The 26,024-nt window shown below is 38.7% G+C and overlaps 1 protein-coding gene across 1 annotated transcript; it reads right to left on the bottom strand.

Annotated features, from left to right (window-relative positions):
• Window positions 1-1,686: 1,686 nt before the first annotated feature.
• On the bottom strand, window positions 1,687-24,841 carry MLYCD (malonyl-CoA decarboxylase). The gene is made up of 5 exons (XM_037408728.1): window positions 24,224-24,841; window positions 13,921-14,033; window positions 12,518-12,674; window positions 11,867-12,016; window positions 1,687-3,007 (listed from the first exon to the last, which is right to left on the bottom strand). Exons 1-5 carry the CDS (start codon window positions 24,773-24,775, stop codon window positions 2,474-2,476), a joined length of 1,506 nt encoding a protein of 501 aa, XP_037264625.1. The 5' UTR covers window positions 24,776-24,841; the 3' UTR covers window positions 1,687-2,473.
• Between the last annotated feature and the right edge of the window lie 1,183 nt (window positions 24,842-26,024).

Below are 26,024 nucleotides of genomic sequence, written 5' to 3'. Positions count from 1 at the left end.
GGCTAGCAAAATGCACATGCTACACAGAAAAGAAAAAGCAATGTGTGAATAGTTTCTTCAGTCTCATATTCCGAAGTGTAGAATTACTTTTGAGTAACCTTTTCACACAGGGTGCTAAAAATATTTATGTATGTGTACCTATATACACACACAGTGTACTCCCTAATGTTAACATTCCAGCTCTAAAACTTGCATAACAAACTTCAGAGGGAACTTTAACAGAATTACAATGCCTTAAAAAGGTGGGTTTTGGAATAGAAGTGGCAACCAGGTTCTTAATGTAATAATGCCATGCCAGGAGAAGATGTATTAAACCAAAAGATTATATACATTTGACTCAAGTCATGCAGCTGCCTTCAACCCCCGTCTCTTTTCCAGCCTGAAGTCTCCTCTGGACATGCATTTGTTCAATACCTGTGATCAACTTTCAGCATTTCTTGATGGTGAACCACAGACTTCATTTTTAAAACCTTCCATATGAAGTACTAGAAAGACTATACATACATGTGGTTGTGCAGAATACTTACTGTAACTACCGATCCAAAAGCAAAAACTGACAATTACTCTAAAGTTTTTTCCTCAGGTTGGCCAGGATGGAGTTGCCCGTTCAAAGTCTCTCACTGAAAGTTTCCAATGCTCTGAGCATTTAATCCTTAGTCCTTAGCTCCTCAGTTGAAAATAAAGAAAGTGTAATCAAATAATCTTCAGATTTCTTTATACTTCTTTATACTATACACATTTAGCCTACTAACCAGAGAAAGTGCAAAAAAATAAAGCCCAAATCAACTTATATTTTGGCTTATAAATATATGTATCTATCTATTTGGCACCAGACCACCATCACCACAATTCAAGGGGAACTCAACTTTTCTTTAGTGGTTTTGGCAACTGAAAAATTGCTGGACACATCTTGCTTTCAAGAAGATGATCAGATTGGTTATTTTTAAATCATACCTATCAAAGTCAATAAACTAACTTTAATTGCTGATGTATAAGTGTGTGAGAAAGCTGTTGCATTTTTTAGAACTATTGTTAAAAACATAATGAAGGCAACATGGCATAGAAGAGTTGCCACTGGTAACGTGCCATCACTGCCACTGATGACTACCTACTGTTTAAAAATGTCTTTGCTCTCAAGGAAGTAACAGCCAGTGAATGTACTCTCTCCTTTGACTATCACTGTTGCAAAATCTACCATGAACAGCAGTTAAGACAAGCTTTTCTCTGCTTGGAAGATACGTATAATAAATTCCTGTAACAGGTTACCAGCTTGGAGGATGGGATTTTTTTCTAATAATGAATTTGAAAAAGTGTATCCAATTACACAATTTCATTCTAGGAGTACAACTAATTGGACACTTACAGTTTTCTTCACTTCTGTTTTCACACATGAGCAGGATCTTTATCACATTCAATTCCTCTGCATAATTCTTTTCTTGAAAACAGTACTGGAATTTCACCAGACATGGAATACATCAGAAATTACAAAAAAGCATGAAATTCTGTCAAAATGGTCCTTCTGCTGCGGTGATACTGCTATCAAGCAGGGCTGTTAAGTGAAGAAAGGTACATGCTGAAATACGCAAGACATGATTTATTGAGAAAGTTTATTTTATTGATTTACAGGTCACACCCGCCTCATTATTAAAAAAGCTTTTTATCAAAAGTATAATATATATATATATATTTAGAAACTTCTCAACTGATCCCAAATTATCAGTCTTTCTTATTCCCCTCTCCTTCCCTGCTCATTATATTTTAACAGACAAAGGTGCAAATATAATACTACATACCGGCTGCACTGAGAAATCCTGCTTTTTCAACAACATTAATGCAAGGCTTTTCCATGCTCCAACAAAGTAAGGATTCAAGGAGATTTTTAGTAGGTTTGAAACAGGAAAATACCATGAGGTTTTATTTGAGTTTTTCAGGGTGAAAAGGACAGATATTATTGAAATAAAATCATAGATTACAGTTTTTCAAATACATTTGGCCAAAAATTTACCTTCGTTCAGTACTTCTTTCCAGGTACTTTGGTACTGATCTATCTACAGTAGTATTATGACAAAGTGCAGTTCCTTTCAAAGACACAGTTTATATAGGTTTATTACCAACAGAATAATGGTATGACAAGTATTTTCCATTCAAGTCACCACTGAGTTGTAACTGACTGAGATAATTTTACTCACCCTTTAATACACACCTCCAACCCATCTGCATGTAACAGTGACTCATCAAATGTGGGTTTTTTTGTGACAAATCACAAATGTAACTTGCAGTGACTCAATCACACCCAATCAAGTTTTGAATACATGGCAATATAAGGAAGACAACCGATAACCTAGGTAACTTTGCATCATACTGTGCTGAGTCAGTTTGTTTGACAAGGGACATTCTCATTTAAATATAGACACTGCAACATATTACAGCTCTTTACAGGCGAGGAACACTTCTTAGTTTTCCTAATATTTAACTAAAGCTTGCTATTTTGCTGGAATTGAGACACCAAGGAAAGAACCTGCTCTGAGGCTTTAATGTGTTTAGTCCCCAGGTATGCTGCACTATTACTGGCTGTGTCCTCTAAGAAATACCGGTAGTTTACCATCATGCCACAAGAAGCAGCAATGCCCCGAGGGCTTGTGTCCGCCATCCAGTTTATCCGCCACATCACAGAGCCATTCTGAAGATGAAAATTTGCTACTGGGTTAAGAGCATAGCCACGATGTTTCTCTCCGTACAAATACCAGGCACAGAGTCTCATAAGTGGCGAATGGAGCACTTTAACTAATTTTTCTGATCTCACCCACTCATTGTTATTCAAGACTTTCTTTAGTGTTTCAGTAGTAGAGTCTCCCGTGATCTCAGAGATTTCTTGCCCTTCTGATTCTGTAAAAAGTTCATTTCTTTCCAGTTCTTTCGTTTGTGAGGAGAGAAGACCAACAAGCCATTTTGTGAATCCTGGGATAGGTGAAAGAGTAGAAAAAGCTTTTATCTGAGGAAGTTCTTTCTGCAGACAAAAGGAGAGGAAAAAAAATCCTGAGTTTTTTCATGATTGACAACGAGAAGTCTGAGTGAAAGAACAGCTGATACCCTTTACTCGATGTCAAGCGAAGACTAGGGAATCTAAGAACTAACTGATACACACAGACAAAAGAAAAAAAAAACCAAAAAAAAAAACCCAAACCAAACCACACCTTACCCTGCCAGTAATAGGTTAGTGACTAGAAAGCATTTGGACCATGAAGAAAATTTTAACGCTGAGTTACAGTCCACACACATAATCTATATAAAAGTACTTACCAACACTAAGTTCTGGTATATCATTTTATAGGCAGAAATAAACAAATATGAGTGCATGCCATAAAGAAGTTATTCTAAGGAATAATTTAAAAAAAATAAATAGAAGTTTTCAAAACCTTTTAAATATCAATTATTTTTCATAGGTAACTACCTGTTTTTAAATCATGGGCAGGTTATTATTTCACTCTATTGTAAAGTCAGGAGAGGTACAATTTCTAGATTTTAGTGGAAAGAGTATTTCCTGAAGTTGTGAAAGAGGTTCTTTATACAGGCTACTACTTTTCATGCTATTCCCAAACTATAAAATACATTGATAATATAGCAAGATAAGAAATATATACTTGCAGTAAAAAAATCAATCACACAGTTCAATACTTATTTTAACAAAATAGAACTTATTCTCTACTCCTACTAATTTATGAGTAAAAACTATTAAACTATGTAATCATGTAAAGCAAGACATACATAAGGAAAAAGCAAGACATACACAAGGAAAATCATGTTAATTTTGAGGCACACCACTGTGAACAATAAAGAAGGTTGTTAAACTTACTGTCACTTGGAATTAACAAAAATTACGTCAGTCACCTCTGCTGAAGGAGGGGGGCAAGGAACAGAGGGAAGACAGAGCTGAACTGAAACAACCACAGTGTTGTTTTAATTACTGTTCATGTAGGAAGAAGTGGTAAGAACCAAGACATTTATCAACCTTACAGAAGCATCTTAATGTCAGCACAAAATTGTCTTTAAATGACTACAAAATGCATTTTTTCTACTTTTGAGTATTACCGAGATAACCATTAAAAAGTCATCATTGCTCAGATGCTACCTTATACTAGCAAATGTTAATGGCATGCATGCTGCTGGGTTGTTTGAATTGCACCTGCGCTGTTGTATCCTCAGGTACCGCTGCGGTCCACAAAACGCTGCCACCTGCATTCTGTTTTGTGGGGATGCAGAAGCCAGGGAACACGGGCATGGCATACCTCCGCTACAGACTCGAGCCAAGCACCAATTCCAATAACTTCAATAACCAGAATAATATTCAGCTAGTTATTTACATCTTTCTTCTTCCCACACAGAGCTTCCCAAATAGCTTAGTGCTGTTCTCCTGGCTTCCAGCACTACAATACACCAGCCAACTCAAATCCACCACCTCTTTGGTTCTGTGAATTATAATGGTATAAACTGGACAATCTCACTCCTTCCCTTATCTGAAGTTCTTTGACTATAACACAATCACATAAGTCAAATAATTCCCCTTTCAGGACCCGACAGGAATAAGAAAAGCAGACCAAGTTACAACAAAACACCACATTCAATCTCCTTAGAGGACTGGATAAAGAAAAAAGCAAATCATTTTATAAAAACATTCCTTTCTGTATCTTACTGAACAAAACAACCATTTTTGCAACAAGCACGCCCAGGAGATCCTGTCTATCATATTCCCAACTGCTATACCGACCGTGGTCTGGTAGTGCAATACTAGTAAAGTGTTGACCTCCTGTGACTTTTCCAAGTCTCTGCTAAAGCACATGATATTTTATTTTTAAGAGCAATTCTGAAGCAGAAGTCTGTAACAAGATCTGTGAACTACAACTATAAGGTTTCATCACATATGCATTTCATAAAAAAAAAAGAGATGTCTGTGGAAGACAATTTCTGCCAGTATCTTAGCAACTCTACAATTTTAGAGAATACAGCATTTATAAAACAGAACAGTTTATTAGGATTGTGCTCTTACTGTGGACTATGGCTACAAGAGGCATGATTATAGAAAATATGTTTTAAGTAAAAGAACGTTTCTTGGAGTAGACAGTTCAGCCTTTTTAGAAACATTTCTGTTGAAAAAGAGAGCAATGACCACAGGAAATTTAAATATATATATATATTTGGAGGCAGAAAAAAGGCAAGAATGAAAACAGAACAAAGCAACTCTACAGACTACAAAAATCTTTCCCTCCCCAATCCCACGTTAAGTACATCCCAATGGATCTAAAGACTATCTATCCATAAATCAATTCAAAATAACTTTAAAATTTGAATGCAGAACAAAATGCATTCACTAGATCTTCCTCTGGTCACCTTTTATCTGTCTCCTTGTAGGATTTCTCAGTCAAGGAGTATATCTAGTCATCACATCTGGAATCCACTTCTTTAAAGCAGCAGGATCTTAATGAGTATTGTGGAGGAGAGTTACACTCAGATGCCCCCTTACCAGCTACACTTCGCTTAAACACTAGGTCCCACCAAAGACAACACTACTAGCACAGAACCACAGATCTCCTGGAGAAGGAGGAGGGAGGAAGATGGCACAGACGTAAGTTTTTAAAGGCCACTGGAAAAATATTTCAAGATATTTGTTTCTGGAGAAAAAGCTGAGAGCATTCAAGTTTTGTCGAGATGGTAACAAGCAGCATCACTTGCTACCTTCATTTCTCCATCGGCACTCTGAAAGCTGACCAGTGATGACTCTACTGTGACCGGCTGTAACTTAGCTGCTGAGACAATCTGCTGTCTAGTAATTTGACCTTTTCATGTCAGCTCTTACGGTGACTAGATGAATTTCTGCCCAGAAGGGAGGGCCACAACTCCCTTCTGAAGATTCAGTGACCCAGCACCCTTCTGCCTGTCCACACAATAATGATGGATGACAACTCAGCAACTGCCTAGGTCGTGACAGACCTGCAAACGAACCTTAACGTACAGAAACACAAACCTGTAATCTATAATGAGAAGTACCCTTTTCATGTCAGTATCCTTAAGCAGCAGCAAGCTCCCCGCAAAAGAGTCTGGATTTTAAAATGAGGTTTCATTCCTCTATGTCTTCATTCCTGTTGAGCTTCAAAGTTCCTCCTTAGTCCGAACACAGAGAACACAAGAGATAGGAATAAATTGGTAAAAGTTTTCAAATCAATGACATATCAAATGAAAAATCCTCGATGTGTTTCTTTTTGACCCAAAAATGGGATAACATTCCTTGAAGGTTTTCCTTTTTTTCTAACTATATTAACCATTCCATAAGAGATAGTGCCTTTGAGAACATATTGCTTAGGTCTCTTTCATGAGCTCTTCACAGATATTTGGGGTTAAAACCTGAGAAGGGAAGAAGGAAGGTAATGTTGAAATTTGAGAAGCAGATCTCTTCTTTCAGGTAAAAGGAAAAACTGATTGGACCAAGACAAAAGGCTGCTTACCATGAAGTCAAGCCTGGAAATCTTCTGCACCACCTCTGCTAAGAAAGTACAGCATTTGAAAATACTGTTTTGCTACTGAACAGAGCTAATGCATAGGGCTTTTCACACAGGAGCTGAGCCATGCCCATTGCTTCCATAGGGTAACAATTCCAATCTCATTTCCCAGCTTGCAAAGCCAAGAGGGTACCTATGCACCATCCACGATGACAGAAGTGAGAAGGAACGCCAACTTCTCATATCTGTGTACCAATAATAACCACTGCAAAGCTCCTAAATAAGAAACTGATACTTTGCTTCCTTGTGATGTTGACTGCTCTTTGTTTATCATTCACTTTGAGGCGACCTGTTCACCAAGCCCAACCCGAAGTATTCCACAGAATTTAGCAGCTCCTACTCTATTAATAGAAGATAAGACATAGGGCCCCATTTTGAAGCTACAGTACAGTCTACTACATATCTGATAAATGCTTGAGCTTAGGAGCTCATCTGAGGCGGTCATTTCTTGTAGAAAAATAAATAGATGCAGTGAAGTGTGCACAGTTATGCTGTTGCTAAATTGATGTGCTAGTTTCTAAGGCTATTGGTGGAGATCCATTAATGTTTATTTGCTTGTCAGAAACCTACACACCATTAAGAACCAGCTGCTCATATTGTTTTGGGGTAGATTTCTGGGTTTGGTCATCTTTTAGTTTGCTTTTTTTTCATTGCAGAAGAGTGCAGATTTCTCCTATTATCCGTATCTCATTTAAAACTGTCTTGCACTCTAAAAGCTGTAGTCCAAGGTCACATTTTTCATCAATGAAAGCAAAGCTTGTTTTGGAAATTATGATCTCCCCAGGTCACCTAGATCAAATTAAGGTAGCAATTATCAACAGCCCAACCAGAAAGCTAAAATCTGCCACCAATTGTTAAGCATTCTATTGAGCCACATAGTAGCTATCAGTTTTCTCCCCCAAATGCCACAGGCTATAAAATTCTAAGCAATTTTCTCAAAGGCTTCACCACAGTTATCTGTGTCTGTCATCTGCAGACGGAATTGCTATGATGTACCTTCTGTGGAGCTACAGACCATTTGGAGTGGCTATAAACACATTATGAATTAAATGTCTGTCTAATGAGGGATCTATCTGTCTACGCATTCACCAGCACCTACCAGCTTGCTAGAAATGCATCTGCTTGCTCACTTTCCAGCACCCAATTTGGGGGTTGTTTTCTTACTAGTTGCCTGAAATTGTTTCAAAATCCAATTCATTTCTAGGAACAATCCAAGCTTAAATTTAAGAAATACGAGAGATTATTTTTGTTGTCTGCTCCCTGCTTTACATACATTAATATAACCAAGAGACTACACAGAACGCAGAGGTAGCCTACTCTCAGATTCATATAGGGAGAACTGGGACCAAAGTGGTATCAGTGGAATAATGAATTCATCCCACTGCTTACCCAAAATAACCCAAACAGGATGTGCTCAGATAACAAACCCCTTCTATATTATTTGTGTAGCAAATTTTTGTCAAGCACCTACCAAGAAAAACCTCCTATTCAGAGCAGCACACTTTCTCCCAGGATGCCCTTTGTATGCAACACAAGCTACATCCCTAAGGTCCTATTCTGATCTCCATTATATCCCTCCCCTTTCCCAGTTATATTACAATACCTGTGGCAAATGCCAAATCATAACGTCTAGGTAGAGATTAAGGATTCAAACTGCGAACTGTGCACATATAAAGAGATGAAACTGAGGACCCATTTCTGTGACTCAACTTCATACGTCCTCCATCTGCTTAAATTAGCGAAAGACTCAAAAGCAGGGGCCATTAACTTCTATGCAGTGCCTCAAACAGTGCTTAACGTTGAGGGTTGTAATCTTCACCAGAGCCTCTACTGCTGCAGTTTTCCTAAAGTCCTAATAAAAACCCATTTGCAATAAATACTTCCATGAGGGAATCTGTACTTGACATCCTTTGAAGATGAGAAGTGCTACCCTACATACGTTCACGTTTAGCAGTGTATACGACCAGTTCTGGCAAATTAAAAAGATTTCTACAAGATTAAGCTCTATCTTAATTGTCTATTAATGAGACTTTAAGGAATCTGGTACTAACTGAATTTATAGACGTATCTTTGTAGTGTAGATACCTGCTAGATCAATGTTTCAGAAACAATTTTTAAAAACCTTACCAAATAAAGGCTTCAGTGGTAGAAAAAAAAGAGTGGTTATTAGCATATTTCTAACTTAGTGCATGTCTTTTTCCGATCTAATAATATGCATTCATGACAGGTCCAATTTGGGGTTTTCCTTATGAAGACTGACAGCTGAGAATTCAGTTTTGAGGTTATAATGGCACTTACAAGTAGAAGCGTCAGAGGAGGTTAAGTTAAGGCAAAGTCAGATAAAGGATTCTTACTAGAGAAAAGTTTTAAGAGTTTGTAGTGCCTTGGGAAAATACAAATCAAGTAACATTCTGCAGATCAAACAGATGTTCACAAAAGATACCTCAAAGAAATGGCAAGTTAAAAAAAGTGTATTAACCATCAACAATTCAAATATAATGAAAAACAAAATCCTCAACCCTTCAAATGGTCTCCTCCCAAAGCATTTTATTATCAGTTAAATTAAAGACAGTCTCAACTTATATAACCTGGAACACTTGGTGATTTAGTAGCACTTAAAAAAAAAAAATTGTTTATTGAAAGCCATGCAAAGGTTATATAAAAAAAATCCTCTTCCCATCAGAGAACCCAACTATCTATTTTTACAAAGGCTTCTGGAAGCTTGCTTAATGAGATGTAATTTCTGAACCAAGATTTTCTTGCTGAGGCTATATTGTTTCAGCTGATGTCACCAAGTCAACTCAGCACTACCGCAATACCATTTGTCCCTTTTAAAGTGACTATAATGCTGCTCCAAAGAATTATGTCCAACCTGAACACAGACAACCTTGGAAAGTCCTTCGCTTTGCTTACACCTGACCACAGAGAAAAAGAATACATGTGTGCAATTAATGCACTGAAGTAGGACTTCCAGAATTTTGGGAGACAGGTAAATCAGGCTGCCAAGAGTCACATGCCCTGCCTTTGCCCTGAATAATCTAACTTCACAGAAATTTTACAGTGTATATGCTTTATTTTGAAGCTGAAGTACACAGGGCTTCTCTCCACTGAGAGGTGAATCACAACATTTATAACAAAAGCTGAGTAAGTATTACATGAGCACATCAAGTAATTCTGATAACAACAGTATAATGATTTAGGGTCACTTCACAGATGTAAAATACGTAATGGGAGACGGTTCTTACAGAATTCAAAACAACAAAATCAAGAAAAGCACTTTGAAATGAGGAGAAAGAAAGCGTGAAGGAATGGGAAGAAGAGAAAAAAATATATTAACACATCAAAGAGTGGAAGATAAATTATTAGAGAACCAGATTCATCATGGATAAATAATCCTGGACTATCCTTTGTATCTTTTTTAGCCCTACAGTGGTATGCCTACAAAGTTTAACATCAAGAAGTCATGGTGTAGCGGCAATACATGGAGGTTATTCTACCTTTAATGTACAGAAATAAATATACACAGGCTGTTCAAGTTTTGCTACAGCTTCATAGTTAACGAAGTACATGTCCAATTTGCCATATAAAACCTTACTAATAACAGCACATTTTTCCGAACATCTTAAAGCAGTGTATGGAATTTAAGCAGGGAGGAAGACCTCCATCTTTGGCATTGTATGGAAAGCACTTAGCTTTCAATAGCTTTGAATATTAAGTTATTTAAGCTAGAAGCAATAATTTTATGATTAGAATGTATTTAAAGGTATCTCAGCCAAAGTGTTTCTTATTCATCATGTGTTGATGAACACTGAAGAAGGGCTGGATTTTATAACACTGACATGTAGAAACTTCAACATAAGTATAAATAAAAAGCACCTTCTGTTGCACACATCCTATTTTAGATCTTGCAGGTAGGTTATCTAAGTATAGTGTGTCTATTTTCCTTTATAACTCATTCATAACTTTTCTAGAGTTGTATTTGTCTATCACTAATTGCTTACATTGTCAATAGCGTTATTTCGTGAGAGCAACTCAATTATCCAGAAACTATTTCTCAGATGTGAAAGCAGATAACTGCATGAATTTATTCCAGTTTCCCCTCAGTCAAGATCAGACAGATGGCATGGCCTAATTATACCTGGACTACCGCACTTCTAACAATTAATCTAAAAGCCATTCTGAAAGCAAGAAGCAACAAAATTCAGCCAAAATATCAATTAAAAACAAAACAAAACAAAAACAAAACACTTCAGGGCAGCAAGCTATGGTTCAGTAGTTGACTACTCAATCGTTTTGTAGTAGCAGAAGTTTGGTACATCCACTTTTAAGTTATTTGTATAAAAGTTCTAAATCACATACAATTTTCCAGACATCGTTACTGATCCAAATGTTGGAACAATGAATATAAACACTGAATGTAGACACAAGTTCCTTTTAAGTGGTAGCTGTGTTAATAATTTAAGTAGTAAAGACTACTTAATACAATATTGTACCCAACAAAGAAATGTAACTGTCTCTTTCACACCATTCTGTACATAAAATAATGAATTTATTACTTTTTCCAGTTGCTTGGAAGAAGGTTCCACAAGAAGTCCTAAAACTATTAGCAATAATCCCATAGCATGCAATGATATTATATAAATGCACAGAACTGACTTGCATACAGTAACCGATTCCTGTGACTTTCAAATGTTAAAGACATTTTCTTTACTTACTACACTGCAAGAAATGTCTGGGCAAATAAATTTCTCTCCCCTCCCTTTTTTTTTTAAATAGACATACTTAAGGCAAGCATGCAAACTGCATAATCAGTGGCAACTCAACATAACAAACAAGAAAACTGATTAATTAATGTACAGGAATTATTTTTGTTACTGGAACAGCTGCAAGATTTTGAAAAAGGCACAGTCAGGTCCATTGAAGAGAAAACGTTGATCAGAGGCCTGGTAGAGAGCCTGTTAACAGGCTCCACCCACTCAACTGAGAGACAGTAGTGAATCATATTAATACACTACATTGCAAAATGCAGCTCCATTAAAGCTACTTTCAACAGAAATGTACTAATTTGACTTTTAGGCAACCTATGCTCACGATTAGGCAAGCACAAATATTTCACACAGTAATTTATTATGTTATATATGTTAACTATGTAACAGTATCTACACCTGGCAGACACCTGCTAAAAAGCTACACCTGTAGGGCAAGACCTAGCAGCTCCTTGCCTTGAGCCATGACACAAAATGGAAACGTAAACAGCAACATAAGGGGGGGACCATTGGTCACGCAGCATCTTAAGTACCCCCCACCACACCTACCTGCAGCTCTTTTACAACCCGCTTAATGAGGTAAGTCCCAAGTTCCACACCTTGCAGTCCCTGCTGAGTCAAACTGATTGAGTAGAAAATTGCTGTTGTAATTTTGTCTGTATCTTCTGTTTCTAAAGGCGGCACTTCTTTCACTATGGCCTGGGAAAATAAGAACTAAAAAAATATTAGTAGTAGATATTAACCTCACTATGGGGGTGGGGGGCCTTTCTTTTTGACTTTCAAATGTGTTAACACTTTTCCCCACTGTTTTATTTGTTATCCTCTGTGAGAAAAACCGCAAATCTAATAAAAAAGTAGAAAGAAGAGCTGCTTATCCATCAAAAAGTGCAGGGAACAACTGTAAAACTTTCAGAAGTAATCACAACTGCTTTGAACTTTTAATCTCTTTTGCTATCTTTTTCTTATGTATTTCTCTTTTTTTATTCTTCTTGCACTTAAGCAAAACCTCAAAATCTCAACTTACATAACACAGAGATAGAGAGAATATCCCTGTAATTTTTAAATGCCAATTCTTTCATCTTTTAAAAAAAATGAAACAAAAACAAATACTCCCAAATTATAAAGAATTACAGGTTTTAAAAGATTTTTTTTTTCCAATTTGAGCACTTTGCTGTGAACTGAATGCATCAGTGACTGTACCTGGATGTTGCTGGAGATATCACTGGTTAGTGCAACATGCAAGACTATCAATGGTTCTCCTGGGATTGCACAGTGAGAAAAAAAGTAGCATCTTCTGTATGACCCAACTCGACGTTTCATATCCATCCAGTTTCTAACAGGATGCACAGCTTCAGAACTCAATAAGAACATAAAAAAAAAGTAAAATTATGATTTTATTTAGAAAGAGGTCAACTGCCAATCCTACAAACAAGCTCAGTACTCTTCCCATTGATGTCAGTGCAAAACTCTCCAACCAAAAAAGGAGAATCGGGCTGTAAGCGAAAAAACTAAAATTCCTCAGCAAACTGTGGCAACACCTGCTCTCTCTAGTTTTCTTTGGGATATGCTTATTACATTCTGAGATTTCACTTGCAGTTTCTGTTCAATATCCGACTGAGATGACTTTCATTCAGTGTGTGAACACACCTCTAAGGAATTAGTTTTCCCAAGCTACAAAGCAGTCTCTTAGCACTCCCACAGTCATGTCTTCAACGAATCATTCAAAATATTTTTTTCCCTATTACATACTGAAAGTCCAGTGTTTGCCAAATACCTTTAAGATTAAATATTACTAATTATTTCTATTTTGAAAATTTAGCTTGTATGAGGTCTCTTTTCTTGCCTCATCAACATTTGTCATGTACTTTCAGAACTCTTCAGAGATTCATTTTTCTTCAAGCTTTTTATATAACAAAAGGCCACACAACATAACTTTGAGCCAGTCATCTTCATCACTACAACTCTGAATATTTGACAGAAGTTCAGAAATAAATGTAGACTTTAAGGAACGTTTCTAGAAAACAGGGTCCTCTCTTCACCTATAGTTTACAATTGATTCTGTGCACCTCACTAGTTCCAGCCAGGAAGGGAAGCCTAACTAAATTAGAAGTAAAACGCATTCTTGAGGTTTAGGCACCCCATGCTGCCTCAGACTTAAATAGTGATTCTCTACAGACACAACACAGTGTAGACTGAGGGGAGAAGAAGGTGGCAGTGGTGATGGAGGCAGCAGTGACAGCAGCACCTGTGGGAGGAAAGGGAGTGCCAGAAGGCACTGCTGCAAAAATCTGGGTTTGTAGAAGTGACAGCAGCACCTCTGGGAATGTGGGAAGAATAACTAAGGTTGGAAGAAAAGACAGCAGTCTACAAGTGCAGTATGTGTACTAAAGGATCAAATTATGAGACAAATTATCTCTTTCACTGTTTATTTAATTCAGGTTTTAAAATCATGCTCTTTAGAGTGTTAAATACAACTATTCCTTAATTATAGTTTCCCTATGGTTCAATATTGAAAAGCAGTATCTTGAAAATAGTCAATCTCTGCAGCCCAAAGTATTTCATCACCTTTTCATCAATGAGCATTAGCAACTTTTAGCACTTACTCACTAATTTTCTGGAGTACTTCACAAGGTGATTGCCAAGTGACCCTTTCCAAGTTCAGGAATCCTGTTGAGAACCACTCTGAAAGCATGTTCTTTAGAACTCCATTCATTTCCTGCAAACAGAAGAAAGATGGACTTATCTGCTAAATAAACTAGGTAGAACATAGCAATGTGAGTAAATATAACCTTGATTATTTCAAACTACAAAATAAGAAAGTTCAAGGAAATTAATGCATATGCTTGAGAAGATTAACTACATAATAACTCAGCTTTCCTCACACTGGACTAAAACAATGAAAATGCTTAAAGACACTGTCTATAGTAAACTGCAGACAATTAAATGGAAGATAACACAAAACAATGCAGATTAAAAGCAGACAGTAAGTAGAAGTATTCAAGCAGCCCTGACAATAAGGCTGCAGTTGCAGGGATGCTCAGATTTAAATCTCAGAAAAAAAAATCATGGGAAATTTGATGAAAATAAGGACTTGAATTTTACTATAATTTTCTACATCTGAGTCTCTTCTCAGTGCTCAGCAGTTCATGCTGACTATTAGTACTAGTTTATTAATATAAGAAAGTCATCTATACTTTAGTAAACATTTTTTCCATCTCCCTTTATGAGAAAGATACAGAATAGAAATTTACTCCTGCACTGTCTGCACCATGATTAATAAATGGAACTTTCTACTTCTGACAGAACTCCAAGGTACGTAACATATCTACTGGAGGTGACTGGAACACATACAGGCACATTTAGGCATCAGTAAACTACAAAAAATGCTTCAGTTTGGACTTTAGCATGGATTGTTCAACTCGGCACAGGAGCTGCACGTGCCCACTCAGGATGATAAATTAGAAAATTAGTATCTTTCAACAGGATGCAGATAAAACCATTATCTTTACAGAATTTTTCTTCTCTATAAGTATGAAAATTTTAGAGCAAGACAAACAAAAGCAGCAACATAAGACTACAGAACTCAAGAATCACAACAAATTTGGAATAGTACGACAGAATTAAAGCCAACTGTAATATCAAATACTTTCAGAAACATTCATCATAATAATGAATTTTATATCACCTACTAATTTCCTGCTGGCTACATTATTAAAGATTTTCCTGTCTAAAGTTGAGTTTAGAAAGTATTCTTGAACTCAGTGCAGCATGAATATCCCTTACAGAGATTCTAGAGCTTATTTTTCTTTCTTACTTTTGCTTTATATACAGGACACCCTGTGATACCAGCACCAATTTACCAACAGCCTCATCAGAAATGCAGGCTTACCTGAAACTAACAAAATAACCATTTATTTAAAAACAAAACCTCTTCACCCTCTTCAGACCTTTATGAAATAGAGGCTGCTGCCCATGAAATAGACAAAAATTATGCTACAAAGTATTTCAACTTGCTACATTTACCCAAAACAGCAGAAGGAAAAAAAATAAACCTATCCAGAAAACACTTAACTACTTCAAACATCTTTCCAAAGCTCTGATATAGTCTCGGGACTTCCATAAAAAAGCAAAAATATTTCCTGTTACAACCTAAAAAAGATTAAAATTGTAGAGACAAGCATCAAAGAAGGTTCCTGTGGGCCAAAGAAACCGATACAAGTATTCCAAGACTGAAAAAAGGACAGTTCTATTGTTTAATTTAACATACCAGAAAAAATAAAATATTCAAACCCCGACTGTGATCAGATACTTCAATCTACATGGACCAACCCAAACTCAGAATTAACTCCTCCCCTAAAAATTCCTAGAGTGAAGTTGATGGTAATGACCACAATCACGGAGTTTGCAAGGTAAATTCATAACAAATCCTGGCTCTTTCCCATACCTGAAGTGCAGAGTCAAATTTTCCTTCAGTTCCCCTTTTTCCTACCCACCCCTTCTACACTTATGTCCTGGTTTCAGCTGGGATAGAGCTAATTTTCTTCTTAGTAGCTAGTGCAGTGCAATGTTTTGGGTTTGGTGTGAGAACAGCACTGACAGGACACTGATGTTCTTAGTCGTTATGGGGTGATGTTGATACTAAGCCAAGAACTTTTCCATTTCTCAGGTCCTGCCAGTGAGAAGGCTGGAGGGGCACGGGACTTTGGGAGGGGACACAGCCAGGACAGCTGACCCACACTAGCCAAAGGCATATTCCATACCATATGACATCATGCTGGGTATATAAACTGGGGGGAAGAAGAAGGAAGGTGAGAACATCTGGCATTATGGCGTTTGTCTTCCTGAATAACCATTACACGTGATGGAGCCTGGCTTTCCTGGGGATGGCTGAACACCTGCCTGCCCATGGGAAGCAGTGAATGAATTCCTTGCTTTGCTTTGCTTGCAAGTGCAGCTTTTGCTTTACCTATTAAATTGTTCTTATCTCAACCCTTGTGTTTTACATTCCTTTCCGATTCTCCTCCCATCCCTCTGGGTGAGGGGGGAGTGAGCGAGAAGCTGCGTGGTGCTTGGTTGGCAGTCAGTGTGAAACCACAACAACTTACAAAGCTGCGTTAGTGAAATACATAGGCTTTTGTTTGGCATCAATCTTTGTTTATGCAGAAATACTACTACTATAGGAATGATCTAGAAGAAAACCGCCATTCATCTGCATAGAACAATTCTATCATGCATGAAAATTTTATGCTATCTTTCTGTACTTCCTTCAGTAGCATCCTCCAGTATTTAAGAAAATAAAAGCTTACTCATTGAAGCATAAATTGACATACACTTCAAATAGAAAATTGATTGCATTGTTCCAAATAGAGGGAGTATCCATGAACTCTTCCATGAGGTCAACTCTCCCAAGATTTGTAAATTAGTTTTTTTATTGGTCTTTCTCAGTAGGGGCCTCTTTCAGTTATATAATAAACGGTGCTGCTAAAAGTCATCTGCCAAATTGTACTTCCACCTGCACTTGTACTACAAGGCCGAACAAAGCCTGCATATGCTAGTAAAAAAAGCTGCTAAATGAATATGAAATTGCAATAATAAATTAAAAAAAAATCACCTTAAGTACATTTATAGGATAAGCAATCTGCACTGGAAAACAACGGAAGCCACAACACTGCACGGCACCAGCATATAAAGAAAACTCTGGAAAAAAAATACACATACATGACTATCTGCAACAAGTACCAATGAAGAGCTGAGAAATGAGGGATCAAACTGAACAAAATCCACCCTGGCAATGGACAGTCTTCATAATTTTTCACCAACGCTTTGACTAAAATGCCCTGCCTTCTCTGTTTCAAGGTGACACTATCCTATACAACAGTAGCAGGGAAAGGGGGAGGAGGCAACAAAACAGATGACATTAATATGGACCAGATTAGCTATGTCAAAACTTTGCTACTAGGATAGTTAAGAGGGACACGTGCAGTATACCCTCCCCTGCCTAATAAATGAATCTATTACACATTTATAGCAAATCTGATGCTTTGGGGAGGTTACCGGACGCATGTTAAACCTGTGCTGCCTTACTACCTCAAAAGAGCAGACAATTTGTATAATATGACATTACTGTAAAAAATGCATAATTACTGTCAGCTCAGGGCACCTCAACACTTGATGCAATTCAACATCACTCAGCTGCATTTAGAGTAGCTGTAATCTATACGGGCAAAACTTGTTTTGCTGATGCTTCTGGGCTAGTGGGTTAAAAAGAAAGCAGCAGGTAAAACAAGCTGTATCGAAGAGCCCAGAATTGTCTGCAAAACAGCATCTACCATAAGAGGCTCTTTCTGGCACAGCTAAGACATGAAGGAATTGCAACTCCTGGGCAGTACAACCGAGCAGGTACCGGCCTTCAACCTCAAAAAGGCTTGCATCAGCAACAGTTTTATTGAGAGAAGCTGAATTTTAATTCAAGTACTCTCTCATACAGATTTGTCTGTCATCTTTCCCCCACCCTCAACACATTTTTCCTCTTGAACTGCAAAGGTGTAATTGTCCTAAACAAGTATATTCTGATTGTTTTGTTTATTCTGGCTTTAAGGTACTTCCCTTGTAAATACTTGTTTCTGCACAGCTCTAAAGCTTTTAGAAAATAACGATAACTCATTTTGGTCAAATACCCCTTGGTGTAGCAAAAGTCTCCAGGTATTTCAGGATTGTTTGGTTTGTTTACTTTTGTATGCGCACGCTGTAAACCAAAAAACTAAGTTAGCGTTGTCAGATCTGGGGTCAAAGTAACAGATTCCTATAGCTCTCTTGTCAACCATCTGCTTTGTGGAGCACCACTTCGAGCTGCAGTCTAGCAGCTAGGAGGAAAAACTGCTGATGGCTGCACTCCTGCCAGTCATTATTTTGCACACACTGCTCTGCATCTATTGGCAGTACATGGCTCAGATGGCAATGAGTGACTTGGGAGAAAGCCAGTTACACTACACAGAAACTGGTAAAAGTGGCGAACATAGGAATCATGCATTTTGCTTCTCTAAAGCACCTACAGGTTTAGCAAGCATGCTCCATACAATGGGACATACTGATGCCCAACTGAACCAAAGGCTACTTTTCAAGATGCAGAACACATTCTAGAGCTACTTTTGGTTCAAGATACAGCTGTATAAAAGCAATGCAATTCTATCCAAAGAAGAAAGTGAAGAAGATGTGTTTTCAGCAATGATTCTGGAAGAAAGGAATATTGTTTATGGGGAATTACAACTCAATTCAAATAATCTGTCAGCTGTATATAATAATGCTTTATAAAACAACCCAGTGGCATGCAGACCAAAGAATTAGAATAGTTCCAGTTGGAAGGGACCTACAACGATCACGTAGTCCAACTGCAACTGTGTATGTTGACTAAACATCTTAGTGCAGAAAGATGTAACATACTTTACACTATCCAAAACTGTGTTTAATTCAAGTCATCTGAGCAAAATTCTGAGTTGTTTGATATCATAGTATATGCTAAGTTTCTGAAAGGCTTGACTACAATGATGACAGTCTCAAGTTAAGTTGCCTTATTGTATAAATTTAGCAGTAAGTAAATTCTTATTTTCATTTCAGAGGGCTTTCTAGTCATGAAATTACATCTTCAACATTTCAATAAAAAGACAAAAAACAATTTATTATTCAGCATCCTGATTTTAAATTTGAGCAACAAGAAATACTCAGACTAGTATTTAATATTACCAGCTATACTTAAGTTTCTATTACCTTACTATAATAAACTGTGATTATTTTTATTTTTCTTCATTCTGTGTTCTTGCTACAAGACAGAAAATTACAGGCTTTTTAATCTTCACACCAGGTCCCTATTATGGGGCAACAAATGGTAAAACTCTTATGAAAAATGTAAATTAATTTATTTTATTAAGAAAAAAACTGCCTCTCTGATGAAAGAACTATTCAAATTTCCCTCTCAAATTACTAAAAAATAAAATACCCTTTACGAACAAAATTTATATGCAGATATTTACAGACAAACATAATACAAAACAGCAGTAACTAACACTCCACACATATCAAACAGATGGCACAGTTATTGTTAGTTGCTGGTTAGGTACCTGACAGGGCTACAGGAAAAGTACTCTGCCAGCCTCACAAGAGTCAAATTTTTCCATAGCTGTGGAATGTTTGAAGTATTTAACTCAATATGCTTCATCATATAAGCATACTGACTTAGAGATCTACTCTGATATTGCTGAGTGTTTAAAGGTGTCTTTATTTTTTTTTACAAATTAGCTTCAAATATATATACAGAATACCCCTGGTAAGATACTGAAAAATATCCCCATCAGCAAAATGGGATTCAATAGTGTGACACACATAAAAGGGAATTGTTTTTCTGCTTTTTTTATTGCTAATAGTAATTACTTTAGTGGTAATGGTAGTGCTGAAAACTTCCCTGGCATTTGTGTTTTATGTTGTTTGATGTCTTATTCCTAGAAATAATAATTTTTATTCCCCCCCCCTTTTTTTGCTCATTTAGATGAGTAAAGTGTGCACGAGCATTTTCAAGTGACTTAATCACCTGTATAAGTTATTTTACTGTATGCTATTGAACAAACACAAAATAGAAATGCTTTATCAACCACTATCCAACAGTCCAAGCGGCTTCTGTGTCGATACATTTTGAGGAAATAGGAAAGTATTTTATGTTTAGAATGCAGCAGCGGGTAATCCTTGTTTTAATAGGTCTTTCAAAATGCAAAGTAGAAACTAAGGACTGTCTTAAGAAACATTTTAGACAATTTGGGCAAAACCAAAATCCCAATAAGCCATATAATGCATTCTGTAATTTTCCTCCAGCATCACAAAGATCCATTTAATTTTATTTCCACATTTACTTGGCAATGCAGACTAAAATAGACAGAAGTTATAAAATTCTTGTTGCACATTTGTCTTTATGTATGTTAGCATTTAAATCAAATCTACAATAATGAAATGGCTATACAAGACTTTTGATACGTTAATATCAAACATTTTTTTTCAGAGAAAAACTTTTAACTTTCATTTGTTTCTCTAGTTAAGGGCTTCTTAGATCTTTAAAGCAAACTGTTTCAACATTCAGATTCTCCATATAGCCACTGTTTCACTTGAGTAAACAGCTATTCTAATCCATTGATGAATCCTCATCAACCAGACCACAATTCTTTCAAGGCAGTACAACTGGGTGAAATAAATACATCCTTCTGTGGATTCATGTATGTAAGACATCTATCACAAGTATTTCCCCTCCCCAAAAAGCCAAGCAGAGCTTACACACAAAATATTCTCCCTTGAAGACTGTTTTACCATTTTCAATTTCTCTATTAAAACTGAAAACCATCTTCCCTGATTACAGGAAGGTCAGTGCTCAAATTTGTAAGAAAACTTTAAGGAAGAAAAAAAAAAAAAAGAACTCAAGGGAAAGTCCAACTTTAGGTCCTTGCTGCATTTAGGAGCTGCTACTATGGGGCAAAAGACACCCAAAACAATTACAGTATTTCTTTTTCTAGTAGACCAATACAAGAACAACAAGTTTACAGATATACTCCAACAACTGCTTAATTATGGAAGCAGATTTGTGTATAAATCAATTTGACAAAAATGCTATCTTTTTCACAATCTTGCCAGCAATATGAACCTTCCACTGATTTTTCTAAATCATATGGAAAGATGAAGAATATTTTAAAAGCAATAGTTGAGTGATTTGCTACCTGAAATAATAATAACGTTGTGAAATTTTCACCAGAGCCCATATTTCAAATGTTGAAATCGAGTAAGTAAGCAAAATATAAAAAATATCAAGAGGGAAATGCTGGCACAGAAGAAGTAGTATTGCAGGTGAGAAGGTTCTGAACAGTAAGAGGAAGAATTACACTTAGGAAACACATTTTCAACAATTTCACTCTGTGCATTGCAAGGGCTCATCAGAAAGTCAATTTGTTTATAAAGACAGTGGAAAATGTGTGTGTCCTTTAGTGGAAGGAAGGAACAGAACACATGAAAAGAACATGAGGGGAAAAAAATTCAAACAGCATCATGAAAAAGAATTAGGCCCAGCTTTAATGTAATTTAACTGGTTAAACAATGTATTATGTGTCAGTACTGTTTTTCTGAAATGGTCATCTTAACATTAACCATGAGGCTTACAACAGTAATAATTGATTCATATATTTATATTTAATAGAAAAGAAAATCCACCCCAAGATAGATTACAAAGGAAAAATTCTCTTCACCATATATCCTGCAAATATTTTTGGTGCACTCTGAAGAAAAAAAAAAAAAAAAGGCTGTATAGCTTAAAAAATACATTTTACCACTAAATTTTTGCCATCTCATTACCAAGAAACTTGGATCAAGAGTATCCATCATCTGTCACATGTTCATAGAAAGACATTTACTGTGTCGTAAGAACTTGTCACTGAGAAAACCCATAATTTTTCTGTCTTGCTCTAGGCAACGATTCTGCCTTCTAAAACAAACTTAAATATAAACTAAACCTTATTTGTAGCATGTTCCTCCTTTCTGCACGGTCTGTCATTTTAAGTATTTCTAATACATTGTTCAGGATCTATGTTCAAGATCTATGGAATTCTTCCAATAAGGTAGTCACCATTCTTCTCCATTTCTTTTAAGTCAGCTTTTTCAATCCAATTTGCCTTACACTGGGTCCTGACAGCTAGGGCACTATGACTTCTGATTTAATGGACACTGCTAAAATAGTCCAGTGACTTCAGTGTTCAGAATCTTTCACAAGTCTAATAATGAGACACATTTTGGAGCACAGTGCATCTAGGCACATGTCTCACAGTACATAAAATCAAAGTTAAGCATTTGCCTTTCTTCCTTTACTACAAACATCAATTCAATTTAAGAGGTGATTTAAGAGAGACAACTGAGGGCATTATGAAGATGTACCTGGGAATAACAGAAGACAATACTGCACCAGTTTGCAGTGCATCATCTATTTTGTTAATGATTTGGAAACAGTGAAACCAATGGAGAAACAATCATCAGGTAATTTGCATCTTCTTATTTTAAAATAATACCATAAGAAAGTCAGGAGACAAGAATTCATCATATGTTAACAGTGAATCCTGACACGTTAACATCCATTCCAAATTCCAGAACTTTTCTATACTTTTTTTTCATCTCTTTCCTGCAGTTAGGGAAACCAGTGAAGAACAATTCTGATATGGTCCACTCCAAGATCCCAAAATACACACTGTATCACAAGAACAGTTTTCTACTCAAGATCATTTTTTTTTTAAAAAAAGAAAAAAAAACCCAAACCTTTAACAACCCCTCTCACCACCAAATCTGTAGCCTGAATATTCTACCATACAGTTTTCTCTGTTCTTGACATTTAGCCTCAGAACAGGTAATACAGTATCTCAACACCTACAGCTTAAGGTATCAAATTAAATACACACGCCCTCATAGAACTTCCTCTCAAACCACTTGCACCAGCTAGTAACCGGCTCCATTGCAGAAACTGTCAAGATTTCCTGTAGGTTGGGCATTCCTTTGGGTGCTCATAGTTATTCTGACACTTATTTGCAATAGAAGCAATTAGATTTTAAAGGCCAAGCAAGACACTTATTTCAGAAGCAACATATAATACCCTTCCCAGACATGCCAGCAAGAACACTGGACTAGCACATAGTTCTAGGTCTTGGTTCCTGTAGAAAACAGATGAGAACAACCTAAATGAAACTCCAAACTACAAAGAAGCAGTATCCAGAGTATTCTTACAGCCAATAGAGTCACAAACAAAACCCAACGCAAACCAGTTCTAGCTTAATCTTTCCTGGCTTACATGCTATTTATGACCACCTCTCATTTTTAGAGTATATCACATTTGAAAAATAAAACTGAACAACAAGCACAATATTTTGAGAAGACTTAACAGAATGCTTATGACAGCCCTTTTACTGAAGTTTTAGTTTTGCAGACAATATTTTCCTACTTTCAAACAGCTTTAATATGTTTCTCATCATACTGTATTATTTGATGCATGCACATTCAGCTGCTTTACACATTTGTATCCTGCTAATTTTGCAAAGTTCGTCTCTTTTTACTTAAGATCATCCAACTGGATATGGAATCTTCACAATGCTGATGCTACTTCAGTTACGTGATGACCGCAGTTAACTGGCAGCACTAACATCAAAACCACCCTATTCTTGTTAAACTTAATTTGGATCCGAGTATCAACAAATAAGTTATGGATGTACACCTGACCAGCTTGCTTTCTTCATTGCCTTTTGGGAAGTCCTGGCACCTCCTGGGAAGTCTGGGCACCTCCTGCCAGTCATCTCCCACACCATCCGGTCCTCCACACTTCCTCCTCGCTGCGCCATGAATGGGGATGTTCCGCCTCATCTCCTTTCTACATACCACTGAGCTAAGCCATGGCAACTCCTTCCTCCTGTTGATACTCTTCATCACCAGCATGACACAACTGCTACGTCACTTCTGGCCCACACTGGACTCAGAAGCCACACCACTACATACCGCTCCTGCAGTGAGCTCCTGACCGCTTGGAAGCCCCAGCACGAGCAGCATCACGTCATGCTGCATGTCCCACAGCTGGGCCTCCAGCTGTCACTTGACCTTGGAAAGCCCATGGCGTCACACCACGGGCCACTCCTGCCCTGAGCCGTCAGCAAAGCCACCTCCCACTGCTGCCATGGCCTGTGGGATGGGGTTAACTCGTGTAACACCACAGGGACCCCAACAGTGAATGAGGCTTACAGGACACTTTCCAGCCCACCATGGACACCCCAAGAGTAGCGCCATGAGTAGGAAGCCCCAAGCCCACATCCCCAACTCCCTTTCAAGGCCACCCACACCCAGCCCAGCCCTCACCTTGACATGAGGCCCGTCCACCGCCTTGGAGGCCAGCCCCTCCACCAGGTCGCCCCTCAGCTCCACCAGGAAGCGCAGCCCGCCCTCCAGGCGGCCCAGGTGCTGGAAGAGACCCCGGTACTGGGGGCTGAGGTAGTAGCGGAGCCGGTCCTCGGCCTGCAGCAGGGCCCCCAGCTCCCTCTGCTGCTCCCGGGCCTGCAGCACCTTGGCGCTGAACTCTGCCACCCGGCCATGGTCCACGCCGAAGTCGCGGGCCAAGCGGGTGAGGAGCTCGGCCCGGGGCGGCCCGGCCTCCAGGGCGCGGTAGTACCGCACGAACTCCGCGCTGCGCAGCTCCGCCGGAGGCGGCGCCTTCTCCTTGGTCTCGTAGGGCGGCAGCGGCGGTACGGAGCGGCTCAGCAGCTCCTCCATGCCCGCCGCCGGGGCGCTGCCGGAGCCCGCCGGGCCCTGGCACAGGCCGCCCGCCACCGAGACGCGGCGCAGCCCCCGCGGCGCCGCCCAGGGCCCACGCAGGAAGGGCCGCGCGCTCAGACTGGGGCCCAGGCGGCTCATTCCGCGCCTCGCCGCTTGCCACAGGGGGAGAGCACTCGCCACCGCGGCCAGGCCGCAGCACCGCCTTCGCGCCGCAGCGGGCGGGCTGATTGGCTAGCATCACAGACTGATAGCCCGCCTGGCCAATCGAAAGTAAGAGGAGTGTGGCGGGGTTGAGGTGGTGGCGGCCGCCATCTTGAGCGTGGCGCAGGGGCGATCGGGTCACCGGGCTGCCTCATGGCTGCCGCGCCGCCTCCCGGGGTGGCCACTGCGCCCGGCGGTGTTACCAGCGCTTATTCATCGCGCAGAGCCTCTCCCTAAGTGTGCTTTCCCCAGGGCTTCACTGTACAACCCCCTGGCTCCTGAACCTTTCTCAGCTGTTGCTCTCATTCTTCCCTTCCTGCCGCTTTCCCTCCCAGCTCAGCTGCACCAGAGGGCACAGAGGCCTGAGGTGCACATGAGCCGAGTGATTTAAAGAATGAAGTCAAAATTTCTTAGTGACTAAGTATCCTTTATTGGCAGCGCTGGATGCACGGGGTATCCTTCCGCCTAACGTGCATGTCTAAAGTAACTATCTTATATTTTTACAATAAAACAATGAATATGCCATTAATGCCTATACATATGCATTACCTAACCCCACCTACTCTCACTTCGTATGTTAATTAGCTTATCAGTCCTTCGCACTTGCGCAAATTCCTCCAAGAATTGTGGGCAGGGGTCTCTGGGAGGAAGGCCGTAGGTCTTCCTCATGGTGTACTTTTCACCTTTTGCTAGAAAATGCTGAGCTGGCTGAGTTGGCCAGTTTCAACCAATTCTCGCTTTATCTGTCTTTCCCCCACTGGGGTGTTTTAGCTTAAGTTTCAACATAACAGAAGGACAACAGGTAACAGGACGTTAGCTTAGGTTTCAACAAAAGGTAGATGGATAACAGGATGTCGACAGACACCAAAGGTCGACGGATAACAGGAGAACATTACAAGATGTTGACAAACACAATACACATGAGGATGTCATATATCTTATATTCATTACATTTGAACTACAAGATTTATTCTGTCCTAAAGTGAATTCGTAGAATATCAGAGTCAGCCATCGCGATGGGCCCGTGGCCCTGGCAGAGTTAGGATGGCACCAACGATAGCGGTGGCATCCAGAAAGTTTTGTCCCTCATGGTCTTAGGAGGCCAGCAGGCTGGGGCCGTGGAAGCCGGCTGGCTGTCAGGCAGGGGTGACTTCACAGCCCCAGGAAGCCCAGGCCTGCTGGCATC

The sequence above is a fragment of the Falco rusticolus genome, chromosome 15 (genome assembly GCF_015220075.1).
Source record: "Falco rusticolus isolate bFalRus1 chromosome 15, bFalRus1.pri, whole genome shotgun sequence".
In the NCBI taxonomy this organism is placed as follows: domain Eukaryota; kingdom Metazoa; phylum Chordata; class Aves; order Falconiformes; family Falconidae; genus Falco; species Falco rusticolus.
This window is presented reverse-complemented; position numbering and strand designations above follow the sequence as displayed.

What these genes read in the sequence shown, in the direction of transcription:
- MLYCD (XM_037408728.1), bottom strand. Translation starts at nt 24,775, where the DNA reads ATGAGCCGCCTGGGCCCCAGTCTGAGCGCGCGGCCCTTCCTGCGTGGG. An exon ending in GTACTCCAGAAAATTAGTGA is followed by an intron (nt 12,675 to 13,920) that starts GTAAGTGCTAAA and finishes GTTCTTATTGAG; the next exon opens with TTCTGAAGCTGTGCATCCTG. An exon ending in ATATCTCCAGCAACATCCAG is followed by an intron (nt 12,017 to 12,517) that starts GTACAGTCACTG and finishes TTATTTTCCCAG; the next exon opens with GCCATAGTGAAAGAAGTGCC.